Raw genomic sequence first — 12,139 nt, 5'->3', positions numbered from 1 at the left:
TTGGTTTCATTTTTAATTGGCCCTGAATGACGTTTGAAGCGCAGATTTTTCAAGTCTTTAATGAAAAGTTTGTGGTTAACCGCTTTGTACCAGAATATTATTTCACTCGCTTGAGCGTTTCTAGTTACTCTTTCACGCGTGACTTTTGGGTTTTGCGTAATCTCTTTCAGAATTTAAGCGGCTACCTTAATTCTAAGCAGTTCATAATTAAAAGTGTTATCAAAAGCGCTCAGAAATTGGTTTCATTTTTCTCCATTGAACCGAAACCTTGTGATTATTTTTTGGTTGTTTAGATTGCTTTCCGAAGTTCAGATGTGTAACGAGTGCAGAATGCATTCCATTGTCATACACGTGTGATCGCTACATAGACTGTGAGGACCAATCAGATGAGCTCGGCTGCTACTCGGGTTGGTTAAATTTGGCTCTTCAAATCAAATGTATTAAAAATAAGGGGTGATGTATAGTATAGGGTAATTTTCTTTACGGATGATGTATTGCAAATCACTTCTGTCATCCAAGACACAGATTGCCTCTGGAACAATTTAAGAGTTGAGCGCGATTATCTTGCTGAATTTTATGAAAAAAATTCAACTTTAGACAAGTTAATAATGATAGAAAGGAGGATCTTTTCCGTTTTTGCCCCCATCTCCCGTACGTTATGAACCCCTTCAATTACAGAGCAGGTGCCATTACATAGTAAATCATTCTATAAAAATATAGCATGTGCGACACACGTAAAAGATCCTAAGTTGAATAATATTGAACGCTGTGAAAATTCATAAAATCCCACTATTCAGTTTGCTCCAGAATACTAAAATTAACTTAACGTTTTTGCAGAGAACCCCTTACCCTAAAAGTTTGAGCGAAGCTGCTGTTTAATTAAAACTAATAAAATTAGGGGAACCGCTTAGAACATATTGCACTTGAACTTGCATAGCACTAGATGTCGAAATTTGATGATTATAATAATAATCAATTTTTTATCACTCTGGAACGAAGTTTGAGGCAATTATTGTAGAGGTGTCGGTTTTTTTACGCAAAATTTTTGCTTGAAGATTTTTGCGCTTTTGTTCTAAAACATTCTCTCTCAAGCAATTTTTAGCGTTGATGTTGCAGTGACGACATAGGTTAGTGGGTAAGATGTCAGAATGTTATCCTGGATGTTGCGTGTTCGAACCACTCTGGGCTGGGGGCATTTTTGCGACAATTAGAAACCTCTAAGCAACACCTTGAGATCAGAAAAGAAATGGTTTGGTAATATGCGTTTTCGCATATTGTTGCAACCCGTCAAAAACGAAACAAAAACACCGAAAAATGTAAAGATAGAAATTTGTTTATCCAATTGCTTGATCTGAGTTATGTATTTGAGATAATTTGTGTTCTTACTTGATGAGAATGTGAAAATTAAAGCAAGAAAATTTCATCTATTTTTCAGTAAAAAAATTTGAGTTGCAAAATATTTGCAATAAGTTTAATTTATGGAATTTTGTATGTCTGCTCATCGTTTTGCGGTCTTTAAGTTTCACCGCTTTTACACTGAGGATTTTGTGGAAAAGTTTTTATTGTCAGTTTTTAACAGAATAAAAATGACAACTTTCTTGTAATGATTATGCTAAACACAATCACGCTCAATTGAGATGTGTCTCTGGACAAGTAGAGTGCACATTGCAAGGGAGAAAATAAATTTAGAAAATGCTTTTCTCCTTGAATCTTATTTTTAATTGCTCTTGAACGAAGTTCATAGCAATTATTGTAAACGTGTGTCTTTTTTATGCAAAATTTTTGCTTGACAGTTTTGACTTTTCGAGTGACTTTTACGCCCTTTACTTTTTGCGTTTTGCGTGATCTAAAATTCTCTCTCAATCACAATTTTAAGCAGCTGAACTCAATTGGCGGCAATTGAATATTAAAAATAAATGAAAATTGCGCCGAAACTGGTGCCATTTTTCAGTTTAAATCTTTATAGTGGTATATCTTAGCCTCTAATGTGGTTATTTGAAGCCCACTATTGAACTTCTTAGTCCCATTTAGGCTCCCCCCTCCCCGCGACTGTAGCAGGTTACAATTCATTAGAGCTCCCACTAGTCGTTTGAGAGCAATTCTTCCGACATTTAGTCCATTGTTTCTCATTGTCAGCCAGCTTTGTTCAATTGTTCTTGAACGAAGGTCGGAGCAATTATTGTAAACGTTTGTTTCTTTTTATGGAAAATTTTCCACTAGAGTTTTTGGTTTTTCGAAGCCTATAACTGTTAGGTTCCATTGTAGACTACGAAGCTGACAACGATGAGTTATCGGAGTACGAGAAGGCGTATCAGAAACATACATCATCTTCATCAAAAAGCGCATCCTCATCTAAAACTGCCTCCTCCTCCTCGCATTCCAAATCAACATCATCAACTTCGTCCAAATCAAGGACATCTAACAGGGGCAATAAACACTCCTCATCCTCAACATCTTCGGAATCATCAGAGAGTAACGGGATACCCCTCAGTCGCGAGGCCATTCCTGGCAGCGCCGAGGTGAGTTAATCAAAGAGACAGAAAAATGAATAATAAATTGTTGCTGGAATTAAATATGATAAGTAGACAAACACTGGACCAGTTATTAAAAGCCGCACAGCGATAGCTGGGGCTATTATTGGCCTTCTCTTGGTTTTTTACAATTCAAAGAATTTGAATTGTATTGGGGCGCTGTCTTTCGACTCGAAGAGGAGTATTGGAGAAGTCCTTTTTTTAATCAATTTTATTGCAGTGATTTTTGAAGCGGGAAATGAAACGCGTGAAAAAATTTGGAGTGATTTTGGCGGTGAACAAAAGTGAAGAGCGGAGCGAAAAGAGAGTAGTTTTTGTTCATACCGCTGTTTTTGAGAGAGCGAAAAATTGATGTGTGGAATAATTTTCTCTAAGCGAGCGAAATTTCACGTGCGGAATTTTAAAGCAGTTTTTTTTTCATTTATTTTGGTTAAGAGGTTTGGTTATGATTTTGTTTTAATTTTAGGCTAGTTTCGGTAGTGGTTTGAAGGTTTCTGGAAATTAATATGAATTTTATGATAATTCGGAGGTTTTTAATGTATTTTGCTGATTTTCGGGCTAATTTTTGCGTTTTTTTGACGATTATTTTGTTTTACTGGCTCAAATGGTTATTGAAGAAACCTCTTCTACTTGAGCAATTTTATTATAACAATTGGTTACAGTTTTGTGGGTAAGAATCATTTTTTTGTTGAAAGATATGACAAAAAAATGGCGAAAATTGGAAATATTTTTTTAATTTTTGCAGTTTTTCGTTTTTTTTCTGTTTTTAGCTAAGTTTCTTTGCCTATTATGACTTGCCTATTGTTTTGAGATCATATGGATACCCTATTGGCTGAAGTGTATTTTTCTTTGGATTTATATGTTTTTGAAATATTAAAAAATTTTATAACTTTTTCCAGTTTTTTAGTGAAAGTTGTTTTTAAGGGCTATTTTTTCATAATTTTAGCCTAAAGTATTTTTTTCAAAATTCACATAAGTGATTTTTGTAAGTACTAGTTGTTTTGATGAAGTTATTTGGCAGAGATAGTTTTTCGGGATCTCAATTTTTAACAAAATTTGATCAGATTTTTTATCATATTTTAACAGATTTGATTTTATTGTTTTTACTTTTTTGTTTCATGACTTTGTTTCAAGATAACCATAAATTACTGAAGGCACGTCTTGTTTGATGAGTAGTTGGATGGCGTTTAAATGGATTTTTACTTCGAGTCGTTTCCGGATTTCTTCCGGCTATGTTTTTTTAAGATCTGTTCACGCATTTTCATGATTTTTGAAGTCAAATTGGAGTAGTGATTTTTGGTCACGCCGAAACAGGAAATGATGGAGCGAAAAAGCGAGTGGTTTCGCGGCGTGAATTTTTTTCGCTCTAATTTTAAAGTAGAGTGAGAAAACGGTGTTTGAACAAAAATTCGGTTTGTCGGTAGCGGTTTTTTGTTCACATGTGGCAATTTCACTCTGATTTTTACTGTTTTTTCGAGTTTTTGGATCGGATTTTTTCTAAATGGTTTTCCCAATCCATTCACAGCTCATTCTAGGCCTAGTTTTTTGTTTGAATTAAATTTTCATTTCTCTCTAGTGGTTTTTCTGTTCACATGCGGCATTTTGACATTGATTTTCTGTTTTTTCTTGTTTTTTATCTGATTTTTTTTAAAATGGTTTTTTCAATTCACTCATAGTCCATTCTAGGTCTAGTTTTTCTGTTTAGCCAATGAAACTTCTTTGAATTGTGCGTCAGGACTTGTGCTGCTATGTTTTTTTTATTTCGTCTTCATGATTTTTGTTACGACCATATGACGTCACAGCCACTTTTTGTTCATTCGTTCATGCAATTTCAACTGAATTGCATGTGTGACGTCATTTTTCGCTCTTAGTGGAGCGAGTTTTCTTGTCCATGCGCGTGATTAAATATTTGGTCACACTTGACTTACCTCACTCTCAAAAATGACTTCCTCATTTGAAATTGACTTTTATTTAGTTATTCAATGAGATAAGGTCAAATGGGTGTGTGTCACTCTTAATGAAGGTTACTTGAGATCAACTAAGAGAGGCAGCAATAACTTATACAGATTTTTAATCAAAATATAACAGATCAGCCTTCAATGAAAAGACGACTTTTTTGGTCTGTCTTTTTTACTGTTTTTTTTAGACTGCCGATCTACGAATCTATTGCGGCTATTTTCTGGCAATCTGAAAGCTATGTTCTTCCCATTCTTGTAGAGTTTCAAGATTCACGAGCTTTGAAGTAGCTCTCAATGCATGGTTTTGAACGAAATAAATCATGTCTACACAAACTGCGCATGTCAACACAAACTGCAGAATGGTCGATTATTCAACAAAGCAGAGTTAGTCGGTTTATATTTTTTTGTCGCCAAGGTTTTTGTATAAAACCATATGACGGCACAATCACCACAATCGTGCTTTTTGTTCATTCGTTCGTGCATTTTCAACTGAATTGACCTGCTAACTCTGAATTTTACTTTTTACTTTAATTCAAATAGATAAGGTCTAGTGAGTGCGTATCATTCTACATTAAGGGGGAATTTGAGGGCAGCTATTAGAAGCGGCAATAAGACAAACAGAATCTTAAGCAAAATATAATCTCAGCTTTTAATAAAAAGAGTACTTTCCTTTTTGATCTGTTTCTTTTACTGTCTTTTTGAGACTGCATATCTACAAATCTATTGCTTTTGAGACTGCAATCTGCCAGTTATGTTGTAAAATATTTTCACAGTTTTCCATGACTTTGATCTTTCAAAACGTGATAAACTGGAAACGTCCAGTGGGCATTAAGTTTCATTAGAAGCCCATTGCTGGCTTTAGTAGTCCTTCATGTGCTTAGGCAGGCTTATGCCTTAATGGTCGATGGGAATGCCTTAATGCATGGTTATTTTTGGAGTTTATTTGATCAGTGTTTTATTGCCCTTTGTCATAATTGATCTTTTTGCAAGATATAATCATTTTAAATGACAATTTTGTGAGCTAAAGGTTTTGTACTGCAAAAGTAAACACGCAAAATGAATTAAATGTTGCAATTATGAGAATTTTGTCTTTTTCTGAGTTGTTTTTAGCCTCCAGAGCCAAGGAAGCTCCTCTACTGCATAGTGTGTAATGTCAATAGAATGGTTCATCGTTTTAATATCACGAGGTTTTGTGATTATTTTAAAAATTTTTGCGTTTTTCAAAATTTTAACGAACTATTGTTGTTTTCAAATGAATGTGAAGATGTTCTGTTGATATCACGAATTTTTGCAATTGTTTTCAAACTTTTTGAAAATGTTCATGCACTTCTGAGTTTATCGATATTTAAGGGCCAGTGAATTTATTTTTAGGGTATGCAGATGTGTTACTGAGCAGATTGGAGATCCGAGAGACAAAAAAAATGTTCAGCAACTTTCAAGGCGTGTGCGTGGGTTAATGGATATATTTAAATTGATCAAATTTCTCGATCAGCGTAAATTTCTCGATCAGAGTTTTAGCAAAGATTTATAACTTTGTTTACTTTGATTATTTTAATTTCTTGCTTTTGAGACTTCTCGCTTTTTGGCTGACATTGTTCACTTGATGTACGAGTTGGATACTGTAGTTCTAAGTGTTTCATTTAATTCTTTGGATTGTGTTTCAGGAGTTGTCCTGTTGTTCTTTTTTATTTCGTCGAACAAGAATTTGTTTCGCTTTAACTTAGTTAACAGCTTCTTCAACATTTGGCACGAAATCTTTTTTGTCTTCTCTATGCTAGTATCATACTTCGCTCATTCTACTCCCAGTGCATTTAAACAGCAGTTACTTACTAAAGCAGCCTAAGGTGATCAGAATCAGTATCGAAATCCGAAATCAAAATGAAAACGGTATAGACGCATAAAGTCCGATTTTAGATGCTCGCTACTTGAACTTCGTTCTTATAAGTCTTAATTAACATCTCTAAGGCGTTTTGGCATTGATGCTAGCCCCTGCATCCTCACATTAAGAAACCGGAGCATGTATAACTATTCAATCCGATCAAATTAATTTGCACTTTAAGAATGTTTTCGTACACAATCAATTTTTATTTATCATTGTTTTTCTTTCCCTTCTAACCCAATGGCTGTTATGGGAACCAATTTTGGCTATTTTCGAGCAACCTGCCGGGTATGTTTGATAAAGGTAATTTTTGGATCATTTTGAGGCATTTTCATGTTTGAACTATGCAAATCATGCCAATCGAGAGTTTTTAGGTGCGAACAGGGAATGAGCCGAGAAAAGTACTCCAACCAATTAGAACTTCCTCTAAAAGTTCATCCAGTTCACCTGAAAACGCAGATACAGGTCCAGGCTCTTCTGACGACGAGGAACCATACAACACTTATGAAGATTGGAGTGACTACTCTTCTGGTGAAGATTTAGTAGACACTGAAAAACCGACTATAGATGCGAAAAGTTCCAGAAGTGGAGGACAAATTGATGACGATGGAAGCAGCAAGAATAAGGGCAAAAAATTTGGAAAAAATGACGCGGCCAATTCAGGGAAAGGGTCTAGTCCGGATGATGTTTCAGTTAAAACAGATGTGGAAGCTGTCTCAAGTCATCCAATGTTTGACTGGCTCGTGGGTAAGCGAATTTTCGCAGAACTTAACTTTTTCAGAAAAGGTCCATTAGCTGTTGGCACTTTTTCTTCGACTTCAGGAACATTTTAGTAAGGCTGATTTATTGGACTATGAAATAAACTTAATTCTTAAAATGATTTTGCTTGCTAAATTAAAGTTGAATCAGAGGACGTACAGTATTCATATGATTATGAATTCTTTGATTTGATTTAGAGAGAATTTGGAAGAAGTTATGGTTTGACTACTATTTGTGATGCTTCAGGTTTCGTTCCGGAAGACAGGTTGAGCATGATGACACTGATTGAAATGTACCAGCTTGCTGAAAGTAAGACAATTGTTATTTTTTAAGGTAGGAAATACCTCGTACTTCAACACGTAGAAGAAGAATTAATTTAGCCTTTGTATCAATACAAACTTACTGTAAGACAGGAAACAAATGCAATTGATACTCGGAAAGGACAGGCAACGGGGCCCTACGTCCCTCACTACGCCTGACCTATTTATTCATTGATTATTTCAAAGGTATTTTTTGTAAAAAAAAACACAATTTTACCCGAAATACAGAATTGAGATGAACTACATGCAGCTGAACAGTAAAAACCCAAAAACGATTTAAAGCGAAGAGCTGTAGCTTTGGAATTTGGAAAAATTTAACCTAATTTGCATGACTGGTAGTTCCCTAGACGTTCAAGAAAATGGGATTAACCTCATATGAGTACAAGCTCAAAAGATTCAGGAAAATCGGAACATTCTGGCAATTTTTATAAGATTCATTGAAAATTCTGGTATCGCCCTCTGCGGCTACTGACTGTTATATGCACCTAATTAGCCCCTCAGCAACGGCAAGCGAGCGTTCGAGACTAAAAGATACATAACTGTCCAACCGATCTACAGATTCCACAGAGGGCACCAGAAAAAAATACTGAGTTTTATTGAGGTAATAAGTGTTTCTTCAAAGAGGTAAATGTGAATATCTTGTCCTCGCTTTATAGCTGCTCAAACTTGATGAGAGAAATTTCAATAGACACAAACCAAATGAAGAAAAACAATAGTAAAATTGAAATCCAAATATGTGCTGAGCTAAATTTTCGTTTTGCGGTTTATACAAATACCTAACACTATGGTAAAACCTCGTTAACTGACACAAATTGAAAGATGTGATTTTTTTCAGGGATGATGTTTTTTTCTGCTCAGTTTGTTCAAAAGTCTAGCTAAACAATACTTGGAATTGCCCTCAATTTTGCGTCTGGCAAGTGAAAAAAAAACATATCATTTTGATCATCTTGTTTGTGCACTTCGATAAATGATCTTAGAACAAACTTGAGTAATTTATAATTTTCTAACTCAAACACAGACAATACTTCATTTTCTTTAACTATGTTACCACAGCTATGCCGCCTTTTGCGAAAAACTATGAGTTTCAGAATTTTTTTCTGCAAAGTAAAGAATGGTTCTTCATATTAGGATTAAGTTTATTAGCACAAAGCTAAGTATTGACGGCAACCAGATCTTTTTCGACATTACTGACTTAACAATTATAAGACGTGAGAATTGTATCATCAGCGAAAAGAAGAACGTCTGGGGTGCTCCATATACGAGGCAAATCTTTTATTTAGTTTAGGAATAGCAAAGGACCTAGTACGGAGCCTTGCGTGACAGCATAATTTATCTTTTTCCCGTCAGAAGAAAAGCCTTTTGATTCCACACGCTGCAGTCTTTGTCGGATGTTTCAAACGCATTTGTTAATTTCCTCAAACTATATTTCTCTAATTTATCTACTAAAACGCGGTTTAATTTGTCAAGCATTTCTTAAATCATGGAGAAAACTGATCGTTATCTCACTCGAAGACACTATCTTCTCTGTCAGTTCTACCAACGCATCAATTTTACTGAGCTTAAACCAGAAACCGGACTGATTTTCTTAAAAAAGCGAGAAATGATAATGTACATTTGATTGTACATCACTAGCTCAACTATTTAACTCCAGACAGTTAAAAGCGAGATAGGTCGATAGTTATTGATATCAATCTTTGATCACTCTTTATAAAGTGGAATAAATTTTGCCCTCCGTAGTGGCTCGGTAAAAACGGTTTCATCAAAAATTTTAATTATTTTAATTATGTTACAAAATCAGCACGATAGCACCTCCCGAAACTTTCATAATTCTATTTCATATAAATTCATTTCCAGCAGATGATTTAAGAGACAAACTATCAACTATTTTTCTAACATCTGTCTCAGTAAAACTAAAACAATAGATTGATTTGCCTGTATCAGGCAAAACTTCAACTTTTTCTGACGGAATAGACTCATAAATCAATTTGGCAATGCTGGTAAAATGATGATTCAATGCTTCTGCTGTTTCAGTATATTGGTCAATACTTGACTGAGGGCAATTGAACAGAAGTGGTATCTCTATCTTAGTATTATTTGTTCCACTAATCTTATTAACAGTTTTATAAGTTCGTCTTCAGGCTCCCATGCTTGATTTGAACTTATTCCAATAGAATTGCTTTTTTGATTTCTTAACCTGGTCCTCAATTATTTACGGATCGTTAGGAATAAAGCAATTTTGTCCGTGATTCTCTGTTCATGATTCCTCCCCCTGTGAGACTTGTTTCGTTCAACTTTAACAAACCATTTAGGTTTTGTATTTTGGAACTTCTAAGAGACATTCTTGATCGGAGCAAATAGTTTTTTGGAAATATTATTAAAATGCATTAAAGCACTATTGACATCCTCGCAGTCCACAATTTGGTCTAAGTTTTTATAAAGTATCGTTTTCAAGATGGTTAGAAAATTTATCTACTTGTTCAGGTTTTTAAAGAAAAGATGCATCTGTGGAAGTTGAAAACTTTTTTGATTTACTGCTCGAAAACAAATTGCAAAATGATCCAATACATTTTGCAGCTGAGGAGCTTTGATCTGGGGCCCAAACATGTTTTAGTATAAAAAGTGGTCAATACAAGTTCCTGTAGATTGGTTTTTCTACGCGTGTGGCAGTTTCCGGTGCTAGCTCAAATTTATTTATTACATAAAATCAAAGAGTCGAAGAGCTAGAGTTCGTGACTTTTTCTAGATAATGATCAAGTTGTTCCACAAATGCCTTCCTTTTGATTTTTTCTAAACCATGCGTATTTTTCACTTTGTCCTTTAATTGGTAATTCTGCTATGAAGCACTATTCAAAGACCAACTCCAGTACTCTCAAGAAGCTGCAGATATTCCTCATTTGCATTGTAGCTCAACCACTATAAGCGGTCTATCTATATTTTGTGCAATACTGATTATAGCCACCTTTTAAATAGCCTGATCAGTTACCATTATCATTCATCCTTGTTTCTGTTAAGCATATAATATCTGGGGGAGACTCTGGAGTAAAAGTGCTTCCGATTGTTCAAAGTTAGGTTTCAGTGACCTTATATTTAAATGTTAAACGTTAGTCTTAGTTTTTGTTTTTATAAATAGAAGCAATATTATCTGTTGATGTAGACTTATTATTTCCGAAAACACTACAAAACGTCATTAACGCTGTAGTCAAGACTAGTAGCAGCATCAAGCAAATTGAAAAGTTTACAGCACATATCGTCATTCTCCCTTTTATAATATATGGCTCCTTTTTTAGACCAAACTTGTGTTATTCTATCATCCGCGCGTCACAAAAAATTTGCGATTGGTTTGCTGACATCCTCAGTGATTCTAACGTTTCCCCTATGCTGAGTATCCTTTAGTTCGTTTCTTGTGCATTAACTTTACCTTACCAACTCTTATCTTAAACTTAACTATATTTGGTTTTGTTTGATCCCTGACAGGCAGCCGATGAGCAATTGATATATTGTTTTCTTTTACATCAACACCGATCATTTTTGCAAAACCGAGCACTTTGCGAATAGTTTCTGAACCTTCCTCATGTTGACCGGTCCCCTACTCATTCACTACATAGATCTTCACTTTATCCCCTCCTGTTGTATGTTTCGAGTAATTCGGCTTTGCAAACTGAAATAGCTTCGGAGTTATTCAGCACCTATCATTTATATTTTGCAGTGATTTCATGATCTCATCTCTCAAATTTGTCACTACTGAATTTACTGTTAATTGAATAAACTCCTGAATTTCTGCTTTTCCCGCATGTTACTATCTGAGCAACTGCAATTTTCGGCATTTTTGACAGCATCTTCAATTGTCCTTTTGATATTTTCAGAATATTGACTTAGGTGACTCAGTTCCAGTGCTGTACGCTTTGTTCCCGAGGGGTTGTCTCAGAATCCTTGTCTCAGATCAGGCAGGTTATCTATGCTGGTCTCTGTCTGAAAGATATCCTTGCTTCCACCATTCGGTGGTATTTCAGCTGTCATTAGCTTCTCTGGAACTATTTAATATATACAACAATTAGGCTAATTTATCCACGTGCATACAAGAATGGTGGATAAATTGTTCAACCAATAACCTATTGAGCTCCAATAGAGTAAATAACTCGGGGTCTTTCCAGTTATACCCCCCATGAAATTCTAGCCCCCGCCCCTAATACCAGAATTTTTCTCTTATTTGTTCAATTTTGTACATAGCAAGGAACCGGAATGTGTGTGTGTGTGGTGTGTATGTGTGTGTGTGGGGGGGGGGGGGGGTGGAGGAGGAAGTGGGGGAAGGTATTAACCTATGGGCACATGCATGACATTACTGTGATATTTTAGGCGCCTGTTTAAGTGTTCCCGAGAGTGGGATTTGTACACGATCAGTTGAAGTGGAGTACTTTTACAATGTGACAGAACAGAAATGTCATCCGCGTCACTTCTCAATCTGTGCAACTGGTATGAACAGATTCGAGTCACACTCTGCATGCATGGCTGTCTGTGGTGCAATGAAGAGGTCCCGTGTCCAAGAAGTTCAAGATGGTGGCTCTGATGAGACTGGTGAGAAAGGTTCGTTTTTCCAGCCTTTTATGTTAAAAAAAACAACTGTCAAGTTTTTATAACAGACCAACTTACTGAAAATTTGCTGTCTAGAATTCAAATCACTAAAAATCGATGCAA

The 12,139-nt window shown here is 35.4% G+C and overlaps 1 protein-coding gene across 1 annotated transcript in view; it reads left to right on the top strand.

The window, feature by feature from the left end:
• The window catches only part of LOC142353679 (uncharacterized), a 47,853-nt gene that overhangs the window by 13,233 nt on the left and 22,481 nt on the right, over positions 1-12,139 (top strand). The window contains exons 3-7 of the mRNA XM_075405988.1: positions 294-407; positions 2,266-2,519; positions 6,743-7,115; positions 7,374-7,436; positions 11,801-12,028. Coding sequence (XP_075262103.1) covers positions 294-407; positions 2,266-2,519; positions 6,743-7,115; positions 7,374-7,436; positions 11,801-12,028 — 1,032 coding nt within the window. The remainder of the gene's footprint in view (positions 1-293; positions 408-2,265; positions 2,520-6,742; positions 7,116-7,373; positions 7,437-11,800; positions 12,029-12,139) is intronic.

This window comes from Convolutriloba macropyga, chromosome 14 (assembly GCF_964194025.1).
Source record: "Convolutriloba macropyga chromosome 14, txConMacr16.3, whole genome shotgun sequence".
In the NCBI taxonomy this organism is placed as follows: Eukaryota; Metazoa; Xenacoelomorpha; order Acoela; family Convolutidae; genus Convolutriloba; species Convolutriloba macropyga.
This window is presented reverse-complemented; position numbering and strand designations above follow the sequence as displayed.